Genomic DNA, 23,993 nt, shown 5'->3' on the forward strand with positions numbered 1-23,993 from the left:
CTCAAGCGGCAGATCTGGGAATCAAACCCGGTTCCTCCAGATCAGAGTGCACCTGCTCTTAGCCACTACGCCACTGCTGGTGTGCATTCTGAAGCAGCCACAGTCATGCCAGGTTTCTCACTACCAGTAGTTGGAAAAAGACACTATTGCATTCTCCCCCGGCCTGAGAGAGAGGCTGCCGTAATTAGTTATATTTCAGTGTTGTGAAGGATAAAGTGGATGGCAGAAAGCCTGGATAGAGGGAGGGAGTGGGGGAGGCAGGGGAAAGGGGAGTCCACTGGAGAATGAGGAGGGAAGATCTCCCAGAATTACAGCCGATCTCCAGTCCACAGAGATCATTCCCCTGAAGGAAATGGTAGCTTGTTAACACTATCATGTTACATTACATCCCCACTGAACTCCCTTCCATCCCTAAACTTCATCTTCCTCAGGCTCCGCCCTCAAAATCTCCAGGGTTTTTTTTCAAGCTGGAGCTGGCAACGAATCAGAATGATGGTTTTTGAGAGCAAGTAATTATAATGGGATGCTTTTGGACTATAATTGAATGTGATTTCTCTCTCCTGACAGTTCTACCAAGTCACACCTGTGGAAATCCAGGAAGGCTCCAGAATGGAATCCAGCAGGGGACGATGTTCAGCGTGGGCGACAAAGTGCGTTACAGCTGCAACCCAGGCTTCTTTCTGGAGGGCCATGCACTACTCACTTGCCATGCAAGTTCGGAAAACACTGCCTCCTGGGACTTCCCTCTGCCCTCCTGTCGAGGTAGCTGTGCATTTCTTCCTCTTATTGTAAATTCATCGCTCTGTCTCAGCTCAAAATAAAACAGGAGATGTTCTGGAGGTGTTCTGCAAGCTAGGAGAGGGGATCCAAAATGATGTCATGAAAATAGAGTTCCCTGTTTTGTTGTGGTGACCCCATGGGGTTTTTGGGGCAAGGGGTGTTTTGCACTTTTATTGTTTTACCTAATTGATTCTGATTCTGATAGGCATGGGGAAGGAAAGACTGATGTAGAAACCCTGCTCTCAGCAGTAAGAAATCTTATTCAGCTAACTCTCTGGAATTAGATTTCAGCAAAAGTTACTCGCATGCTTTCAAGCAGAACTTTGTAGCCAAAAGGACTTGAATCTTGATTTTCTAAAAGGTGCTCAATAATTGGAATGCTGCTGCGATCTGCCCTTTTTTCCTGTGTTCTGACATATATGTGAACCTGACCATGCTATTTTCTTTTGTGAAGGTGTAGAAAAGATTCCCAATTGCTTTTTGTGACATGCGCCTCATGGGACCAGCCAATGAGTTGGGATATATAACAGTATCTATATCTAAGTTAGGGTTGAGTGTTCCTGCTATACATTTCTCCTCCCAGCAAATAATCCCCACATCTTTCAGTTGATTATCATGTATTGATTCTTCTATTGACTTTCTGTTAATTTTATCAATTAGCAATTCAAATCAGAGTATAAATCTTGCATTTAAATATGGTATGCCCAGAGATGTATGTTTTCAGTGTTCCTCTCAGCGAGCTGCACATCCATTATATTTGTGGCTGTCTTGTTTTTGTCTTGTGCTTATCTGCTATTGCACACTTGTATTATTGGTGCCCCAAATATGTGGGGTGGATGCAGCTGAATTGATTCCGGTACGAAACTGTTTCACTGCCTTAATTTTTCTGCTCTTAAGTTAGCGTCATCCATCTTTGACTTCTTAGTGGAACTTCATGCTGAGCTGATGACTCCACTAAGAAACCTTATTTTTCAATTCAGCTGTGGGAAATAATCATTTCATCTTAGTACTTTGCACTGGATCATTTTTTCCTCACAATAATAAGGCAGGGGGAGGTGGGAAACACTACCTTATGTAGAGACCAATCTTAAGTTGAACTGAACCAAAAATATTTGCCGTTTTTGGATAAAATTCTTGGTGAGATTGAAAAATACCACCCCTTCTGAGTATTTTTTTTAAAGTAATACTTCTAAAAATGTTTACCTGTTTGGTTAAACTGGAGGGAGAATCCATGAGAAATTGTAGAGAGGCGACATCTTGTAACCCCTCTTGTTTCCCATCTGGTGCCACCTCCCTTGTTCTGGCCCAGTTTCCCACCATCGGCTCCTATCCTCCCCTGTCTTACTGCCCCCCAGTTCACACACCCCCACTGACACATTTTCTAGTTTTCCTCCATTTTCCCTCCCCTCCCCCTGCTGTTTCTGTTTCCTTCTCTTCTGTCAGGTTTTAAGTTGCTCGAGGTTGCTTAGGAAACCAGAAATGGTGGTTGAGATTTTACGAGAACTTGGCATTCTTTTCCATCACCCTTTCCTCTTTTTATTTTAAGATTTTTTCTAGCTTTGGGTGATCCACTTGGCAGTTGGGGGGGGGGCAGCTATTGCATATCATTAGGTACAAGACTACTCTAGTTCTCCTTTGCCTCTTTCACCTTCAGCAATACCATCCAGTAGTAGGGTTACATACTCCCTGGAGAAAAAAAGTCTTCTCAACCTGGAGCTGACAACCTTAACAGAACTCATTAATGATGTACAACCTGAATTCCTGCCTCATACTTCTTGAAGACCCTGCACAGAATTTGTTACATCAAGAAAGGAAAACTGTTGTGTTGGAGTTCTGGCGGGATAGCAATCAGCACTGGCCAATGCAATTCTGCAGCCATCCCATAGAACAGTTGTTGCAGCCGAGCTCAATGGAGGCTTTCCCCACAAATTTCTTGAAGTCTGCCAGGCAAGATGACACATTTTATTTTGAGGCATAAAACCTCTTGATTGCTTTACATGCACACATGCCCCAGAAACAGTGTTTGAAAACAGATGTCATGTCTCGTCATGATGGCAATGACTTTCTATTATTAGAATTGCAGAGTGCTGCTATTTGTCTGTCTGGAATTGTTGCTTTTTGTGGAGTAGATGAGAAATACTCCCAGCATGCCTAACGATTGATTGACGTGGCAGACGCGAAAGACCAGAATGCTATTAAGCCTCTGTTTGGAATCTCAACTACCCTGGGGTTCCAGTGTCTTTACATTGTTTCCTTTGGCTATCCAATAAAGCCTCATGGTAATAAAAATGGGCATGATTGACACAAGCTAAATAATATTAAAGGGAATGGGGGAGAGGAATAGGACAACAGTTTTCAAATGTCTTGCTGCAAGCGATGGTTGGGTCTCCGGTCCAAGCCACCTATTGTCATGGAAACAGGGCGCTGTGTTGTCTGGTCTGCCAGATTGTGGGTTTGTTTTGAGGAGGTGAAGGTGAAATGCTTGAGAAAATGGCCTGAATGGCTGTGTCCTCCTTGAGGCCCATCTCAGGTTACCTGGCTCCAGGTAGGGGCTGGGCTTCTTCTGCAATCACATCTCCTCTCTGGACTACAGAAATCAGTTCAGCTAGAGGAAATGGCAGCTTTCAAAGGTCAAACCAGTGGAATCGCATAGCTGGTGAGCTCCCTCCCCAAACTCCACTTTCCCAAGGCTCTGCCCCACAAATATCCAAGAATTTTCAAAACTGGAGTGGGCAACTGCAGGCCCTAAGTCCTTTTGATGCTTCAAGTGACCAACTTGGAATAAAACCACGTATCACATATTATAACGCAATTCTATGCTATAAAGAAAAAACATAACTTAGCAGTTGGCCGTTAGGCACCACCAGACCAGTAGGGACCCTGCCATCTGATTTGTCTCTCAGGCTACTGGGTCCCAACTCTTCTGTCCTGATATGTTTAGTTGACAGTCCTCCGCATAGTATGGAATATGGTCCTTGCTGACAAATTTCACTTTTCTTTACAAAATGTTAATGCTTTTCTTTGCTATTTACCTAGATCCGTGGTGGCGAACCTATGTCTCTCCAGATGTTCATGGACTACAATTCCCATCAGCCCCCGCCAGCATGGTCAATTGGCCATGCTGGCAGGGGCTGATGGGAATTGTAGTCCATGAACATCTGGAGAGACATAGGTTGGTCATCACTGACATAGATGTTCTGAAAGTAGGAACTAGTGTGGTGTAGTCGTTAAGAGTGTCAGCCTAGTGTCAGGGAGACCCTAGTTCAAATTCCTACCCGTGCCATGGAAGTTTGCTGGGTGACCTTGGACCAGTCACAATGGAGATTTCCGCACAGTAGAAATAAAATATCCTGCAGACGTTTTTTAAAAAGATCCATTTTGGCTTTTTTTAGTTCCTGCACAGCCTGCCAAAAAGCCAGCCAAAAGCGTGGCTGGCCAAAACAGATCTTTTCCCCCACCTGCTGCACAGAATTCTGGTCAGTTTCCAATTTGTGCCTGCCATTTTGTGTACTGCTGCAGAGATTCTCCATGCCTTCGCCATTTGTTGAAGGTTTTCCACAGAGGTTTCTTCTGCTTGCAGCTCATCCGCGTGCGATTTCCATGTAAAAAGTAAATGAATAAAGGAGGTTCTTTACCTAGCGTTCCTACACATGTCTTGTTTTTCCCTTTTTTGTTGTCAGGGGGATGTCTGCGAAGCTACAGCAACATAAATATGCGGATATTGCAGCATCTCTAATCGTGTCGCCGTTGCTTCACAGACATTACGCTCAAAAAAAGGGGAGGGGGGAATGACTTGTCCACCAAATTTCTAGGCAAAACAAACTTCTTTCATGTACTCTTACACAGAAAACGCATGCAGATGAGCTACAAGCAGAGAAAACCTCCATGGGGAACCTTCAGAGAATCTCTGCTGCAGCACATAAAATGGTGGGCTCGAGCAGTGAAAATAGAAGTAAGAGGTTTGGGCGGGAGAAATAAAGTGTTTCCTGCCTGCTTTTATTTGCTTTGCAGTCAAGAAACGTCTGCAGACCAGGTTAAGGGGAAGACCTGGGTTGAGAGGAATAAAACGTTTTGAAAATGTTTTGTGGGAGAGAACTGCAAACTGCCCCCCCCAAAATGCTTTTTGAACATCCCCAAGATGTTTTGTTTCTGCTGTGTGGAAATCACTATTCCCTCAGCCTAACCTCACAGGGTTGTTGCAAGGGGAAAAACTGAATGAGAATAGAATGCCATAAGACACTCTGGATCCCCACTGAGAGAAAGGTGGGGTATAAATGCACTAAATAAATAAGATTCTAAATTTGCTTTACATTTAGATTTTGGTAAAATTTAGTGACAGCACATGGTTGATACATGCCGCCCTCCCCTATGACATTCACTAGTCAAAACTATTTAATTGCCGTTAAAATTCCTTGAATTCTTTGTCATAATTGGAATCTTTCAGCTGCATCTTGAACTCTGATTGTGGTAGCAGCAAGGAATTAAACATTCCAAGTTACCTTTGGGCAGCAGAAACATTTCACTCCCCCCCCCCTTTAAAACAACAACAACAAACCCTTTTTGCAAAGTTGAAGAAGGATCCATTGACGGTGATGGAGCATTCTCTTGTTTTTATTCTAGCTAGCTTCCTACGCATCTTTGTAGACATCAGCCATTTGTTTTGCAGTTACAGAACCACACTTGGTGACAATGGGAGCATCAATTATGCACCACCACCTGCATTCCATTAGAGGCAGAATTGCCCAGAGAATGCTCCTCCCGTTATGAAAATTAGGATCTCATCCCTGCACAGCAAGCTCTGTATTTGTATTCTTAAGATTGTTTTCCGTGGGGTTGTTGTCATTTTCCCCCACTCCATGGTTTGAATCTTTTCAGTTATTTTTGTGCTGTTGATGTACACTTTCTTGTTCTCTGCCAACCTGGTATCCCCACAAAATATGAACAGTTATAGAAATGGAAGGGTGCCCACTAGACGACCTCCTTGCCACATTGGAACTCCATAGAGAGCAGGTGACTGAAGGAAAAAAAAATTAGAAGAGCAAGTCTGTTACAGACAACAGAGCTGAAAAATACAAATTGTTCCAGGACCTGCTTATATGTAGCTTCAGAGAGAGACCACATCCTCTTTTGAATAAGTCTTCCCTATGCTTGCAGATCACGTGATAACCAGCAGAATCTGGACCTCATGGAGAGAAACTCTCAGACAGCCACTAGTGCTAATCAGGGGATGTGGAGGAAACCAGGGACATCATGATTGGGCCCTTCCATGTGAACCAATTGTACACCTAGAATATGGCTCCTGTTCTCTCCAATTCACAGGGGCCATGCATCAAATAGGGGGATGCTGACTTTTTTGCTGGTGGGAGAAGTGTTCTGTGATGGCAGAAAAGTTTCAGAATTGCTGCCATAAAGGATTACTCCGTTGACAGAAAGGGTAGGAATTGTTAAGCCAAAGAATAATGGATATCCCAATAAACTGTTAGTTGCTTGTTAAGAGGGTCCCGAAAAAGACCAGTCAATAGTTTGCCCGTAACCATCCATCATTCCTTATGGAGAGTAGTCTTCTCATTTACATGGGCTGCTATTAGTAGCATAAATTAGTGATGTTGCTGCAGATCTGGCCCAGCCTCTGTCTGTGCTATGATCTCCAGGATATCTTCTCAGCGGGGTCTTTCAGGTGACTTCTGATTTTTAAAAAATCATACATATAATTTGTAATCTGCCTTGAGTCTCTGCATGGAAGGTGAACTATAAATGAAATTAGTAATATGGATGCCTCTTTTCAGTTCAGTTGTGGTGAAAAGAGCAGGCTGTTTTGCCCAACTCTAATCAGGCCCAGGCAAGAGACAATGCTGAAACAGGTTTTGCTATGAAAAAGGAGAAGAGGAGGAGTTTGAATTTAAACCTCTCCCTTTCTCTCCTATAAGGAGACTCAATGGGGCTTACAAACTCCATTCCCTTCCTCTCCCCACAACAGGGGGGTAATGCCCATTGGGAAAAGTGGGCAGTTGCCCAGGGCCCCCCCTTCTGGCGGGTGCCAAAAATGCAGAGTTCATTTGTGAGGTTTTTTTTGGTATTTTTGTGGGCTTTCCGTTTTTGGCCTGCAGGCGGCGCAGTTTTTAGGCTAGAATCATGGTGGCGAACCTTTGGCACTCCAGATGTTATGGACTACAATTCCCATCAATTCCCAAAGACTGTACTATCTGAGACTTTTAAGGGAAGCTTAACAACTGGATGCGGCTCCTGGTGTCCTTTTGCAGCTGTCCTATAGAGAGTGTCCTAACCTCCTGCATCTGTGTATGGTTCTCCAGTTGCACAGTGGCCCGGGAATAGGAAAAGCTCCAAAGGGTGATCACTACTGCACAAAAAGGTTTATCGGCTGCCCTCACCCCCCCTCGGAAGAAACCTACAATGCACGAACCCTAAATAAAGCCCAAAAAAATATTCCTGAGGGACCCGTCTACTCCAGCACACCCACTTTTTAAACTGCTACCATCAGGAAGACGATACAGGGCCCGCAGAACTAGGACAAAGAGGCTTAGAGACAGCTTCTACTCTAGAGCTGTGGCTATGCTAAACTCCGCTGCTTCATATTGATGTATTTGGGGCTGTGTAGGGATGGGTGGAGGATGATGATGTATGAGTCTGAAATTGTGTGCATCGAGGAATGCTGCTGTAAATTTCGTTGTGCGTGCACAATGACAATAAAATGCTTATGCTTATGCTTATCAGCCCCTGCCAGCATGGCCAATTGGCCATGCTGGCGAATATTGATAAGGAATTATGAATCCATAACATCTGGAGTGCCAAAGGTTCGCCACCACTGGGCTAGAAGGACCAAAATGTCAGGGCTGTTTTGGGTGACTCTCCTGATGTTATCACCCAGGTTTGGTTCAGGGAGTCCAAAGATATGGACTCCCAAAGGGGGTTTCCCACCCGCATTGTTTCCAATGGGAGCTAAGAGGAGATGGGGGCTACACTTTGAGGGTCGATAACTTTGGACCCCCTGAACCAAACTTCACCAAACCTGGGAGGTACCATCAGGAGAGTCTCCTAAAGGTACCCTGAAAGTTTGGTGCTGCTAACTTAACAATTGCACCCCTGACAGCAGACACCCCCCAAATTTCCCCAGATTTTCCTTTTAAATTCCTCCCCTAAAAAAGGAGAATCTGGGCTCCCTAGTTTAAACACCATTGAAAATGATGCTGTTTGGGGGTGGATTCCAGCATCACTTGTTTAAACTAGGGAGCCCAGATTCTCCTTTTAAATCCAACTTAAAGGGAGAATCTGGGGTTCCCAGTTTAAATAACATTGAAAGTGATGCTGTTTCCCCCAGTTGGGGGGTACTGGACACAACACCATAAAATGTTTTCATAGCAGTAATAAAACATTTTGAAAGCATTTTGAAAATGTTTTCAAAAAAATTATTTCTACTGTGTGGCATGGCCTATTGCTGTGTTCAGATTTGTGAGTTGGGGCATGTTCTATAATGTGATGGTGACTTTGAAACAACCTGGTGTAAAAAAATCATTGCTTGGTCACGGTGGGGGAGGACGGCTGCCTATGGGGGACACCAAACTCCAGTTTGCCTAGATGTGCCACTGGGCGTAGCTACAAGGGCACCTTTTCTGTATTATTGTGCGCTGATGCCTGAAACAGGCATTAAACTCAGGTTTTGCCCAGGGCTCCAGTTTGCCTAGTTACGCCACTGCCCCACAACAGACACCTTGTGAGGTAGGTGGGGCTGAGAGAGTTCTGAATGAACTTGACTAGCTCAAGGTCACCCAACAAGAATGTAGGAGTGGGGGAACAAACCCAGTTCTCCAGATTAGTATCCACCTGCTCTTAACCACTACACCACACTACACCAGTGGATATATTTTTTATGAGAGATGTTTTCAGAGGAGTTACTGGTTTCTGACAAATGGTTCAAAGCCTCATACGCCACAATTGATTCTGGAGCTCTGCTCTTCAACAAGGCCCTAAATGCCTCTTAGTTGCATAGCCTCCTTGGCAAGAGATGTCATCAAAGGCTGGCAGCCTGCCAAAAATGAGAAAGGATTGATCTGCTGACCACAGCACAAGAGTTTGGGGGCAGGGAGCCTCGCTTTTTGCACTGATTTGGTGGGAACAGGTTGGTGTTTTGCTGCTGCTAGTCAGAGAATATTCTGCAGGGGAAAGACTGGGATCAGCCTCCTCCTCAGGTCATTTTGAAGTTCACTTGACAGTTAGCTTACCAGGTTGTAGACACATTACACTGAGAGATATCTTACAGACATCATATCAGTTAATGAAGTGTACCGTTGTCTGTTCATAGTACTTTCCCTTTATTCTAGCAGAACAGGTTACTGAATTTTAAAACACTGAGGACATGGCCCCAACGGAACTGGCAACGGGCACAAACAGCCATGTTTTCCTTCAGACTTTATGACCTGGATCCCACTTTCAAGATTTAGAAGTGAAAGAAGGACACTTAAACCAGCTGATCTGTTCTAGTGAGTGAGGCAGCTAGCTAATGCTTACACTAGCTCCCATGGTGGCAAACCTTTGGCACTCCAGATGTTATGGACTACAATTCCCATCAGCCCCTTCCCGCACTTGGCCAGGTGGAACTGATGGGAATTATGATCCGCTTATCTGGAGTGCCAAAGGTTCGCCACCAGTGCACTAGCTGTTGCTGACGATTGGAGAACATACCTTCTCCAAAGGAAGGCAGTGCTGTATAACATTGGGATCTGGGTGCCCCAGGTTCAAAAGCCCACTCTACTGTTGATGCACGGTAGGTGACCATGAGCCAGTCATATCTTTTCTTCTCAGCCTCATAGTGATACATGCTTCTGTTGATCCTCCATTGGGGAAAAAGGAAGGATATAAATGAAATAAATAAAGATTGGTTCAAATGTGACTATTAAAGTCTTGTTTTCTGGTTTTCCGGAAACAGACTAACATAATTTATTCTGGTATGAGGTAAAATAATAAATTGGCTCACAAAGCACATTCTATAATATAGTTTGTGAGTCTTTCAGGTACCACTGGACTTGCTATAACAGACTAACATGGCTGCTGTGTTGGAATCATCACTGAAGATTTCTCTGCGTTCCAGGAGTACTTTCTCTACTAAACAGCCAGTAATCAAACTCAGAGTTCCAAAACACATTTAAGACAGACGCATTATTTTCATTGCTTTGTGTCTGGAAAGACGTATTGGCCAATATACTAAAACCAAAATCATTAACTTCCTTTGAGTATGCTCAAAAACGGCTAATGTCTTGGAATAAATAGTTGTTAGTGCAACCTCCTCTAAGGACAGCTGCAGGACTCTCTCAGGCTGTTAGCAGCAGAATCCAACCGTTCAAGTAAGCTTGATCATATGAGTCTGAGGAAAGAACTGCGGGAAGAAATATTTGCTTTCCAATTTTTTACGACATTGGAATCCAGCTTCCTGAAACATGCGTTTTTGTGGCCTTGTTAAAACCGTTTCAAATGCAAAGCCAGGTGTCTTCAGACAAATAAAATAAATAACATCCCATTTAAACTGCTTATAAAATCTGTTTCTTTATAGGCTAAAATGGGCTGGAGCCAGAACAGGAAACCTGAAAACAGCAAACATTGCAACATGTCCATTTCTCATTTCATATTATTTGGTTGTGGTTTAATTGTTCTTTCCTAGTTTATGAGAAAGCCTGGGTGTTGTATATTTGTTTAGTATGGTAGTCAGTATATTTTACATTTTGAAAAATTCCTTTGTATAAAATGCTGCAGAATAAGAACATAAGAACTAGCCTGTTGGATCAGACCAGAGTCCATCTAGTCCAGCACTCTGCTACTCGCAGTGGCCCACCAGGTGCCTTTGGGAGCTCACGTGCAGGATGTGAAAGCAATGGCCTTCTGCTGCTGCTGCTCCTGAGCGCCTGGTCTGCTAAGGCATTTGCAATCTGAGATCAAGGAGGATCAAGATTGGTAGCCATAGATCGACTTCTCCTCCATAAATCTGTCCAAGCCCTTTTTAAAGCTATCCAGGTTAATGGCCATCACCACCTCCTGTGGCAGCATATTCCAAACACCAATCACACGTTGTGTGAAGAAGTGTTTCCTTTTATTAGTCCTAATTCTTCCCCCCAGAATGAAAGCAATTTTCAGCTTCCCCACCAAAGCTATAGGGCCCCTCCAAAATACCGAAGCTTTGGTGAATCTTCCACAATTGCTTGGCTGTCAGCAGCCTTTGTGCACCTTGTTCCTTGTCTAGGAACCATAAGAGTTAGAATACAAGGTTAGTTTTTAAGATTACATGTTAGAACCCATCAGAGTTTATAGATTCCGGGTTTTTATCACTTTTATGTTAACAGGTACATAACAGGAAATTTGTTTTGAGAGTCGCCTCTGTTGCCTAGGATGGGAAGCAGGTTTTCAGAGCTTTGGCAATGGTCTATGTATCTGTTCCGTGTCCTGATATCTTCTGTGGTCAAATAGATTTTGCATATTTTTAAAATGCTCTAGAAAACTGCTAAAGTTGTTTGATTAGGAACAGTCATAGGGTAGGTATAAAAATGAGTGTAAATGTCTGTTCTGAAGTGGTTCTGGACCTCAGTGTTTACTCAGAACTGCACTACCCAATTGGATGGTAAACACAGCCAGCTACAGACCTCTATGGGACCTTAGGACCTACTGCAGCTGCCTTCTGACCCTTCTATTGTGGCCTCCAACTGAGACTTCTCTTCTCCAGTTCTTACTATGCTTCTTACTATCTTACTATGCTTCTTACTATCTTTCACTCCTAGCCGCTTGGTGTCGGTAGGATTAAAACAGTAGTCTTCAGTCTTTCTATGGTAGTTTTCAGTTGTTCAAGATCCAGGACCAAACTTATGACAGAAGGTCATGTGATATCAAGATGGGGAGCCAGAGTCATAACCTCCTTAGTGTTAAAACTCAGGAGTGTGGTCAGCGGGCCAAAAGAGCTGGGGATGGGAAGCACCAGCTAGGCACCAGGAGATGGGCTGTTGTAAGGGTTAGTCAAAGCTATGGAGGAATCCTCCTCACTTCTGATTTGCTTCAGCTCAACATCCTTCTGCTGTTCTCAGCATGCATTCAAAGGAAGCCATGGAAACATACTGTTCCCTAAACAGTCTTTCCAAAGGTGAACTCAGTAAGGCTCATGACCCACCAGTAGGTCATGAGCCTTACCTGAGAAACCTACCCATGGGTTGAAGGCCACTGATCAAAAAGGTGTATGAAAATATCAGAACTCTGCTTCCCCCAATGTGCCTCCTGGCAGGATGGAACATTGTTCCAGAAACCACTGTTATGCTGTCAGGGTCTCTGGGTAATCTCCCATTTCCCAGTCAAAGTGTCACCATCCACTTCTGCTTTTAGCCTATGTGTGGTTGACCAGTCATCTCCATCTTGTATTAGGCCCTGTACCAGCCTGCAGGCTGCATCAGGTCCCCCATCTTTGACTGGAGAATCAGGCTAAAAATGAGGTCAGTTGTGAAAAGGCATGTTGAAGCAAAGCTCATTTTAATGTATTGTTGAAGGCTTTCATGGCCAGAATCAGTAGGATGTTGTGGGTTTTCTGGGTTGTGTGGCTGTGTTCCAGTAGTATTTTCTCCTAATGTTTCACCTGCATCTGTGGCTGGCATCCTCTGAAGATGCCAGTCGCCATAATCATAAAATTGAAGCGATCCTGGAAAAAATACTGCAAAGGTACACAGCCATACATCCCGGAAAACCTACAACATCCTAAAGCTAATTTTATGGAAGATTGTAGGACGAAATTGGGGCTGGGAAAGCTGGTCCAAGGGAGAAAAGAGCCTCTATCATCCTTAACCTAGGTCACTGCCATATTTCTTTCCTCACTGAATGCTTGCACCTCTCATTAGGCTTTGAGAATGTTTACCCTTTCGTCCCACATCCTGGACCAGTCTGCCCTTATCAGTATATACCTGCGGCTGCAAGGAAAAAATGCGGTGAAGCTGAAGTGTTTTTCATCCCAGTTTTCACTGTCTGAGGAATGTGTGAGTGCAGGACAGAGTACTTTTCCAGCTACTCAAGGAGGAGAAATTTAGTTGTGGGCCTGACATATCCCTGCTTCAGAATATAATGCTTTGCCTGTTCTAATGTTCTCAGTCCTGACAATACAGATCAACATAGCTTTCCCTGCTCTTTGGCCATCAATAAATGAAGAATTGCTCTTGCAAAATACTATGGTATTTATTCACTGATCAAGTCCTGGGGTTGTGACACCCATCTTGTGGGAATCATGAGTGCAGGAAGGTGGGGAAGGATCTATGAAAATGTAGAAGTGGTCCTCTGCAAGTAAAGAAACTTCAGAGTCCATTTCAATTAAAATACCCAACTGCACATAAGCGGAGCATGCATTGCCTTAGTCCCCCTGATGCTCTGAAGTCACCAAGTTGTATGAGCAGGGTGAACCATGTGTTAACTATGCCTTGGCACTGTAAATATGAACCATGAAGAAATCCATTTACCATGTCCCAGCTTGCACACACTGTAGATGAGCAGGCATAAAATATGTGCATTACTTACATTCATGCAACACTTAGTGACCAGAAGCATGTGGAAAGGTTTCAGAGTTGCACGTGTTTCCCATTACCACCTATGATTGACAGAAACTGATATAAATGAGAGATAATAATAATGTCTGTAAATATCTGAATGTTTGGAGAGAATCGAGGGGCAAGAAATGGAGTCCCAGGGGCAGATGATGGAGAAAGAAGTCTAAGCTTGGATTTGGGGGGAGCTGTTTACTTCTCAGGAGACCTGTAGAGGGGCTCATGGATTTGGGCTTTAGCTCAGTTCAGCTCATGCCTGACGGGAAGCAGTAGCTTGATCGTACCTTTCTCATCTCTCTGGGGGGAAAACAGACCTTTACCCGTCTAGCCATCGAGACCCCGCTTGCTAAACAAACAAGCCTTGCTTAGTTTGTTTGCTGAATGTAAGTGAAGCTGATGGGTTTATGACTCCACTTGGCAGTTCTGTGCAGATTCAGTAAGCCAGAGGAAGAAGTTGAGAACATTTGTAATGCTGCTTTTTAAGCGTATCAAATATGCATTATCTCATTAAAAATGTCCTGGCCTATTATGACTCAAAACAGTTGCTTGCAGTGTACTGTGCCCAAAATGTGTGTGCATTTGTCTGTGTTTTAAATCCACGGTTGTTGATGGGCGTTTTTTGAAATGTCACAACAATAACTTACAGCCCTCCTCATCGAATTAGGGGAAATGTGAACAAATGGTTATTATTTGGCATTGGAAGCTGTTAATATTTTAAAAGGATTGTTTAATTAAAGTTCCAAGAACAAAAGGGACTGTTCGGGACAGGGGAGGGGGGAGACCAACAGGTTTATGCTGAGTTAGTGCTGGTTCTGACATAATAATTTTCTGCTGAAGGAGTGCTGCGGAATAATTCCCGTGGATGTCTACATGGCAACTTCCACACAGGGAAGCTTCCCCGGGTAGATCACAGCTATCTCTGCTTTTATAAGGAGCCTTTGCAAGACAGCGTTCTCACTGTAAGAACAATTAACTGCGGCTTTCCCTTTTAAGCCAGGACAAAGGGGGGGGGGGACCTCCTTTGTTCTGACTTAAAGGGGCACTGAAGCTCTGCCCCCAGCCAGTCCATGGATGGGAAATGCTTGCAGCATTTCTCAAACCAACCCTTTAATGGGTCTTCTTCTTTTACAGCTGAGCTGTCACTCATCTGTGAGCCGTTATTCAACTGACAGGAGGAATTAGCAGGCCATTAAGGGGTGGTGAGAATGTTCTTGACTCTGTGTACTTGTGCTCCAATTCTACAAGGAGGGAGCGTATGTGGAGGGGCAGTAGAAGCAGCGAGTGGGCAGGTGGGTGCTGCTATCTCCACTGGCTCCCGTTCCCACTGGCCTCCATCATGTTCAGCCCTGCTTCCACAGTGGTGCCAGCCCAAATGGGGAGTGGGGATGGTCAACATGGAAAATTGAAATTTGCAGCTACAGAGCTTTTATCATTTCTATAATGATTTTATTTTTATTTTGGTATTTTTGCTGTCCCTTTTCTTAAACATTGGGATCTAACCTGTGAGATCAGCCTCAGAGCCCTCTTGAGGAACAGAAAAGAATCACATAGATTTGTGAGGATTTGTAAGGGAATTCCCCCATTGTTCCCCCTTCCTATCCCCTCCTGCCAATGTCCTTTCAATCTGTCTGGGTTGATACGGCAAATCAAAAAGGCTCCCCATGTCTCACAAGATGACCTTGCAGTTCTTTGGATGCCTTTTGGCATTGTTATAGCAACCCAGTGGACACTGAGAAGTGCTTCGAGAGCATTGTTCCTCGGTGTCTGGCTCCAAAATATAGTGTCATCTGCTAGATATTAGGCATCTCACCAAATGGCTCATGCTTGCCCTAAGGCCGTGGTGGCGAACCTTTGGCACTCCAGATGTTATGGACTACAATTCCCATCAGCCCCTGCCAGCATGGCCAATTGGCCATGCTGGCGAGCTGATAAGTAGCGAATCCATAACTATCTGGAGATATAAGTCCCTAGGAATCTCCTCTTCAGTGTCATCCTGCAGGACAACACAACTCTGGCTTGGGGAGTGGCTATAGCTCAGTGGTAGAGTGTCTGCTTGCTGTGCAGAAGGTCCCAGGTTCAATCCTTGACATCTCCAGTTAGAAGGATCAGATAATATGAAAGACCACAGCCCAAGACTGTGGAGAGCTACTCCCAGTCCGAGTAGACAATAGTGACTTTGATGGGCCTGTGGGGTCTGATTCAGTTTAAGGTTGCTTTTTGTAAGTTCATTTAAAGGTTTTACATCTCAGGTGCTGAAAGCCAAAATGGTGCCAAGGCCCCGAGGAGTTTGGGTAATGTTGGTCACGTTTCAGACCAAAGTGGTTTCCATTATAAAGGTAGTCCAGACACAAGCATAGACCCCCCTCCCCCCCCCAAGAAATAGCTGTTTAAAGGGGTCGTCACTATTTGAAGGTTAAGCAGGAGGGTCTTGTTTTTCTGTTTCCCTTGGATAAGATGTGTGTATGCAAGAAAATTCTTTTAAACAATAGGTTTATTTAAAAGTCATCCCATTAGACAGAGCTTCTGCATGAAATGTTGAAGGGTAATTATTAGAGTTATCCATGATCTAACCCCTGAGATTTTGTGGTTGACTCTGCCTCTTGTGGCATCTGTTTTGAGATTGCACACAAAACGTTATGTCAAAATTCAAAGCATGCCCACCAGATCAAAAAGATCAGGGAGCCCTTGTGTGGATTGTCTTATTAAAAAGCTTTTTAGGTTGCTCTGTTTGTATTTCGTTTTTATGTCCTAGCCTGTTTTTATTGACATGGTTTTATTGGCTTGGTAAGTTTTTGTTGTTTTTAGGTGCATGCCACCTTGATCAGGTTCTAGAGAAGTGGCATACACATTTTCTCAATAAAAAAATCTAGTGATAGGTGCAAACAGCAATATCCCTGTGACAGGTTGCCAGTATAAAAAGACTAGCCATACCAGACCAGGTATCAATTGTCTGATGCCTCTGGCTACCTTTTACCTGCTACACAATAAACCCGGTTCCGGCTTTAGCAGTATTTCAAATAGTTTGATACCAGCCATGAACTCGCTTAGGCTTACTGTAGGCAATATTGACAGCCTCAGTCTCCTACATTTATTAATGCAGTAATGATGCCCTGACCTGATCCTCATGGCCCAAGCTAGCTAAATCTTGTCAGATCTCAGAAGCAAAGCAGGGTCATCCTTCATTAGTATTTGGATGGGAGACCACTAAAGAAGGCCAGAGTCACTGTGTAGAAATCTCTTTCCTCAAAAACCCTACAGGGTCGCCATGAGTCTACTGTGATGAGACATTAATTTCCACCACCAATTGCTCTGGCCTACTGACAGGACTATTTTAAGATGGGCTGATTATACACAACTTGTTTGCTGCGTGGTGGGGGTGAAGGTCTGTCACAGCAAGATTTTTGTATGCATGTATTTCTTCAAGCCCACTTTCACTTTCATTCTCTCTGCAGCAAGTGAGACTACTTCCAGCATGATTTTAATTTTGCTTCACCATCCCAGGGCAGGCAAATTTGGCATTGAGTCTAGAGCCATGGTGGCGGGCAGCACGGCACTCAGATGTTTATGGACTACAATTCCCATCAGCCCCTGCCAGCATGGCCAGTGGCCATGCTGGCAGGGGCTTGAAGTGTAATCCCTGGAGTGCAAATTACCGCCAACAATCTAGAGCTTTGCTCTAGACATGTTCCCTCCACCCACAGCCAGCTTTCCCATTCCCTCCCACTGCCATCCACTTTTTGCCCCTTGCCCTTCTTCCATGTTGCCGGCTCCTTCAAGTGAAAGAGAAAAAGTTCACTCACGTGGGCTTAGTCAAAACACAGCAACCTCTGCATTTCTATTGATATAGCGAGATATCAGCATAGTAATAATACAGAGGGCTTAGAAATAACAGCGTCTTTTAACAGCAGCAGCAGGAAGTGAAGGGGTGGGGAGAGAATATCAGCTTTAGCACAATGTCCCCTTCTTCGGCAGGTTGTGGTCCAGGTCATTGCTTTCTTCTTTCATTTTGAGAAGGGGGGTTATATTTTGGAACAGTCATACAGATAAAGTACACAGTTTAAAGACTAAGTCCAGCAATCTTGGCTTCAAATGTAATGAGATCTGTGCCTTAGAATAAGTACCTTTTAAGATATGTGCCTTTAGAATAAGTTGATGGTGAGTTAAGAAAACCAGGCCAGAAAAGGTCTCTGCAGAAAAATTGCACATCCAGAAGGGAATGCCTCCTCACATGTAAACAGAAAAACAAGGAGAGCCCACTGCTACTGAAGAGAAAAGTCCTGAGGTAAGCATTCCATGCATAATGGGCAATTGTGTGTGGAGTGCTTTGAACACTGAAGTGCTTAATGGATGCTGTGTGTTATATTCCTGATTAATTCAGTTCCACCACAGCCTTCTAATAATGCTAGCAAATATTTAGGCCTGCACAAAAGTGACTTGGCGGCTGCCTTTTCTTAGGAGTTTGCTCCCTTCTGAGGTATACTCTGTCTCACAGAAAGATAAAAGTGCGGTCGTTGTAGTACGGCAGAAGTACATGCTTCTGTAATAGAAAATAGTCCTGAAGGACTATGAGCAGGTGGACCAGTGAGCAAGCAGTGAGTTGGGTGGGATGGGGGGGTGGGGTGGGGGGGGTACTAAATGGGCCTCATTTGGTGTTTGGATCAGTGGGAGTGGGGAATGGGGAGAGGCTGTTTATAGAGCCCAGCACTGCTGTCCCACCAGTCAACAGTGTTTGAGATGGGGGGGGATGGGGAGGCTACTGGAATGAGAACCCACGCCAAAGAAGTAGTGCTTTCTTTAAAGGGCTCACTGTTGGGTCAGCATGTGAATCAAACGATTCCCATCACTTCCGCTTCCTCCCGATCCCTCCCATTGAATTAGAGCCTGTATCTACATAGCAACCTTCTTCGGAGGTATTGTGAGAAGGGGCTGGTGTTTGAGGTGTACTTTAAAAGAATAGCATTTGCTTTGATGTGAGGCTGAAAAGAACACAACTGCTGCATGGGGCCTTCCAGGGTAGCCACTTACTATCGAATGGAGCCCTTGTGTGGGAGAGATAATTGTTGATTGGAGATAGCCGTGGTTGCAGACCTTGCCAGAGCTTCTCAGGTGACTAAACAGAGCCTTCAGCTGTTACCCCAGAACCTCCATCTGATTGTATGAATGAACAGAACAAGGACAACAGAGAGAAGGCGGTGTGTGTGTGTCGGTGACAGTGCATTGCCTCCCTGTAAAGCCAGCCTGTCCGCTTACAAGAGGCCAGAAAGCCCCAAACACCAGTGAATGGGAGGCACAGTGGGTCTTGTGTGGCCAGAAAGATCTGCTCCTGTTCCCAAAGCAGCAGTTCAATGGAAAGTAAATGCAGATCTCTTTCTCTGCCCGTTTGTCTGCTAGGTTGAGCTGAGAGGCCAACAACGGGGAAAGCCCCGTGTGTACCCTTTACTCGGTAAGCCCTGCTGATTTCATGGCTCTTACCCCAAAGTAATCGAACTGAGGACTGCAGCCTTAACACCTGCTCACTTAACCCCTGCTCGTCATCCCGGCTGCGCGGAGATTGTTTCATATTCACGGATGTATAAACATAACATTTTGGGCAGAGGGAGGAGGAGGCTCTGGGGAAGAAGATCCTGTGTCTAGGGTGGCCGTCTGTCCCGCTGAAAGATCCCCTCAGGCATGACTTAGCAGAGATGTGGGAAGGGGGGATGAGGAGCTGTTGTCAGGCTCAGTGGGTGAGCAGCGCCTTGCCATTGCTGTCCACACAGACCAGCTTGGGGTTTGGGCTGGGGGAGCAATAGGCACTAGCACCCAACAGGAACGTTCTGGAAAGAAGGAGGTCCAGGAAGTGGCGACAGATGCATTCAGAAATCTGCTGAGATCTTTTGGTGAGACAGAGTATAGCAAACGACTTAACTGTTGGAGGGGATGTTAAAGCATTATGAAATGTTGTTCCTACCGAAAAGTTCTGGTCTCTATTCTGAGCATTCGTTGTATGCCCAGCATACAACACCAAAGCCTGCTGTGTAGACTAACTTTTTTTTTCAAAACCTACTGCGGCTTTATTAGTTTTCAAGCCTAAGTTACCTATTCATGGAGTCTTGCCTGAGTTTTTTGTACTGGGTTTTGTCTCTTGGAGCTCACCACAGTTAGTTAACAGATGACTATGAGAAATCTGAGATGATGTGAGTGTAAGTTGTGTGTGTGTGTGCTTTCATAATGGAAGGGGAATGGCTGCTGGACCTGCCATTGTTTGACTTATGTCTCTTAGTTCAAGGTGCTTTTTAAAATAAATTGCCAAGTCTAAAATGGCTTAGACCCTGGTGTTCTTTTTAACAACAATGGCTCCTGTTGCATCTTATTTGATTTTTGCGAGGATGGTCTCCATCATAACAATGACCCTTTCTGTACTATAGGCTGACCAAATTCCTATCCTGGGCATCATCTGGAAGCACAAATACTTGCTTTGGCTGGTCTTTTGGGTTGAGGGTTTATATCAAGAAATGTGGGGGGTGTATTTCCCATGAATCTGATTGTTACTCTGTACTGCTTTGGTTTTTTTCCCCCTTTTGTTATCCACCCTGAGCCCTTGCCTTAGATCCGTGGTGGCGAACCTTTGGCCCTCCAGATGTTATGGACTACAATTCCCAATTGGCCATGCTGGCAGGGGCTGATGGGAATTGTAGTCCATATGGGCTCTACAAACTGAAAAACAAGCATATTTTTTAGAATTTTATTTGGCTTACAGGGAACTTATATACAGCCCTTCCCAGTCGACTCAGGTGGGTACCAACTTCTGACTGGTTCCCAGTATGTAACTGTTGTTGTTGTTTGGTGGCAGTCACCTCTTCTAGAAGAGTAAGTTGGCAGCATGATGTATGGATGAATTCTTCTTAAATTTTTTTGAAGAGAGGGTGGTTTTGAGGCCCAGTTTTAGTTTCCTCCTGAAGGTGGTCTCCAAGTTTCATAGGGGCAGGATATGTTTGGCCAGTTTTTCGGCCAGTTTTATCCCCACATCCGACATTAGATGCAGAAAGGAAGTTACATAGTCTGGATGTGTGAAGGGCATTGCTTTTTTATTTGCAACAGACTAGAGAGCTCGTGTATCTAATCTGGAGGAACCGGGTTTGATTCCCCGCTTTGCCGCCTGAGCTGTGGAGGTTTGTCTGGGGCAGGGGTAGGGAACCTTTAACACTCAAAGAGCCATTTAGACCCGTTTTCCACGGGAAAAGAAAACACTTGGAGCCGCAAATAATTTTTGACATTTAAAATAAAGATAACACTATACATATATAGTGGGGTTTTTTTTACCTTTTATTCTGTTCATTCTGAGAAGCGCATGGATGCACCCGCCCTGCTGCCTGCAGGACGGGCAAGGATGAAGCCAGCGGCTCGGCCTTGCCGGCCGCCGGGAAAGCACCTGCCCTGCTCCAACGGGGCGGGTGAGAGGGGAAGCCTGCGGCGCGGCCCAGCTGACCGTGGGCAGTTGGTGCGCCAGGGCGGGCAAGGATGGGGCCGGCGGCTCGGCTCGTGGAGCCGCAGTTCAAGGGCAGAAGAGCCGCATGCAGCTCTCGAGCCGCAGGTTCCCTACCCCTGGGGGGATTCAGATTAGCCTATTCACTCCCACACATGCCAGCTGGGTGACCTTGGGCTAGTCACAGCTTTTTGGAGCTCTCTCAGCTCCACCTACCTCACAGGGTATTTGTTGTGAGGGGGGAAGGGCAAGGAGATTGTAAGCCCCTTTGAGTCTCCTGCAGGAGAGAAAGGGGGGATATAAATCCAAACTATTACTCTTCTTCCTCTTCTTCTTCCTCCTCCTCCTCCTCCTCCTCCTCTTCCTCCTCCTCCTCCTCCTCCTCCTCCTCCTCCTCCTCTTCTTCTTCTTCTTCTTCTTCTTCTTCTTCTTCTTCTTCTTCTTCTTCTTCTTCCTCCTCCTCCTCCTCCTCCTCCTCCTCCTCCTCTAGATAGGTCGTCACACACAGGAAGTCAAAGGGAACGAAATCTACATCACAAACTTTGTCAAGCTATATTGTGAGTTTTTATTTAAAAATGCTGCAAGCTGACAGGGATACAGTGTCCGTTAGGGATACGTGCCCATGGGGAGGCCTAGCAGTAAGAACACCCGTCTGGATAGAAAACTTGAGAACTTTCCATCACTGATTCTGTGCATGCGCAGTCCCAATGTGTGCCTGCATAGAAGACGACTTGATGACCAGCAGTTACAGGTAAGTAAATACCTGTTTATCATTGTGAAGATCTTGTTACTTATATGATTACATGCAGTTTTCACAATGGAGCCAGAGCATCAATGGAGCAGAGGAGCTGACTGGAATAATTTCTTCCCACACGCTGTAGTTATGAGCAGAAAACTGCCACCAGATATCTGATTCAAAGCCCTTTTGTTGTCTTCAATGAATATGTACACTGCATCACGTAGTTTGCCTCTTAGAAATACTGCTTTTTTGTCTCAAAATAGGTGGTGTATGTTAAATAACAGTTTTATGTCTGGCATATCACAACCTGTAGCCTTGGATTGACTGATCTGACGCAACCGTCTCCACACCTTGCTAAGTGAAGGAGGCCTCGGCTTCAACTTGAAAGTTCTTTAAAAATAACCTACTAATCCTAGAGTTTCAGACCCACTTGAAATAACTAGGTGTTCATACTCTGAAGCTGGAGAGAGCCCCTTGACTAAAGCATCCGAAACAGTGTTCTCTAAGGTGCGTTGCAGAGTTAACAGGCTTTCGCTGCACCTTCTCCATAAAGAGTGCAGCATTTTAGACGGCACTTGAACATGCACCAATGACATGCTGCCACAATACGAGTCAAATTAATTCTTGGTTTTCCTTTATCTTCCTACCCATGTTTTCCTTTGCTTGATCCTCCTACACTCGTTTGCTCTAATAGCTTTGCATTAATGGAGGCTACTTGTACAGGCAGATAACCTATGGCAAGCGACGCATCCAGCCCTGTTTCCAAACAGCTGCAGTGTCAGTTGTTCGTCTGGCAACATGTAATTTATTTATTTTGGCTCGTGTGGGGGATGTTCCCCGCCCTTGCTTTTTGGTAATGTGGTCTCCAGTGCTTGCAGGCTGCTAAGGCAAAACACTACTCGGACTTCTTTACCATGTGATGAAGGGAGCTTTGATGCTGGACAGCTTATACCCTAAAAATCTTGTTGGTCTCTAAGGTGCCTCTGGGCTTGGATCTGTCTCCTTTACCATCTGTAATGGTCACATCCTTCTATTACCCTGGGGGAGGGGCAGAGACGTAGCAAGGGGGGAAAGCGCCCGGTGCACTGGTGCATCCTCCACCCCCAGAACGCCCCTATATGTCCCTGCCATGCCCCCAGAACACCCTCGCAACGCCCACACAGGGGCGTGCACCCGGTGCGTTGTGCAACCCCCCCAGTGTGTTGCATACCCCCCCCCGCTCCTTCGGAACTGCTCCTCTGGGGAGGGGGGCACTGCAGTAGAGCAATTTAACCCCCCCCTTTATATTTACAAATGGATTAGTATGCCAATTCAGGTTGAGCCAAACATCTCCCTAGCTTAATGTATTCTACTTGCCGCATTTATATCAAGAAATCAAGACACACCCACAATAAGAAAAAAATACAGACTTGCCCTTGTAATATGTGAAAATGAAGTAAGTTTACTATCTGCGAACTGTGTAATTATTAAAAAAAAATTTCTCCAAACAATTTTTAAGTGCTTAATCCTTAGCAACAAAATGTTTACAAAACATAGATGTTGAATGCAGGGATACACATCAAATATCCGTCATATGTACTTTCATAAGCATGTATTTTTATTTGAAACACACACCTCCTTTTCTTTGTACCAAATGTGTGAAACAACAATTCTGAGTTCATTTTCACACATTACAAGAGCATATCTGTGCCTTTGTCTTTTTTCTATTGTGGGTGCCTCTTGATTGCTTGATATATTTGACGCTATTGGCACTCCCCCCACCCCCACTTTCTTTTGCCGCATGTTGTTGGCATTCTTGTTGGCTTTGGAGTGCAATGGCACAACACAATCTGCACAGGTGTGTTTGGTTCCTGCACAGTTCATTGTGTTACAATCTTTAAAAGATCCTGGACCAGTCGTGGTGTTGGACTAAATATCGTTGCCGGTTGTTTGTTTGTCTAATGATATTTTGGAGAGAGATTATAAGCTACTTGGCCTCCACATTAGGAAGAAAAGTGGGCTATAAATATTTAAACGTTTAACTAAAGAGAAAAAGTCGTGTGGAAAAGAAGTAGCTCTGTGCAGGGAACTTGGCTCGCCTTTCTTGTCATCTCCGGCTTGGCTGGTGAAGAGGCAAACACTGCATCTAGTGGTAGTGGGGGGAATAACTTGAGCCAAAAAGTAGCCTGTCCAAATGGCAGCTAGTGGCAGTCATAGAAATTGTCACTGTCACATTATACGCTCCTCACTTTGGCTACAGACTGTAAATATGCCATGCGCTCAGAAACAAAACTGCCCAATGAGCAGCGTGCACCCAAAAAGTATTGAATTGAGGTCAGATCCACAGGATGTCTTATTAATCCCCAAGCCTTCTACTGCACATCGCTCTTAGTATACAGTCAATACAGTCAGCACTAAAGAGTCAAGAGAGGGAAGATGTCTCTTGATGAGACGAATCCCT

The 23,993-nt window shown here is 44.8% G+C and overlaps 1 protein-coding gene across 3 annotated transcripts in view; it reads left to right on the top strand.

Annotated features, from left to right (window-relative positions):
• Positions 1-569: 569 nt before the first annotated feature.
• Positions 570-23,993, top strand: part of LOC125434149 (CUB and sushi domain-containing protein 1-like) — an 890,459-nt gene continuing 867,035 nt past the window's right edge. The window contains exon 1 of one of the 3 annotated variants that reach the window (XM_048499152.1): positions 570-762. In XM_048499152.1, coding sequence (XP_048355109.1) covers positions 630-762 — 133 coding nt within the window. In that variant the 5' untranslated portion in view covers positions 570-629. The remainder of the gene's footprint in view (positions 763-23,993) is intronic. The other 2 variants (XM_048499153.1, XM_048499150.1) reach the window with 2 other exon arrangements.

This window comes from Sphaerodactylus townsendi, linkage group LG06 (genome assembly GCF_021028975.2).
Source record: "Sphaerodactylus townsendi isolate TG3544 linkage group LG06, MPM_Stown_v2.3, whole genome shotgun sequence".
In the NCBI taxonomy this organism is placed as follows: domain Eukaryota; kingdom Metazoa; phylum Chordata; class Lepidosauria; order Squamata; family Sphaerodactylidae; genus Sphaerodactylus; species Sphaerodactylus townsendi.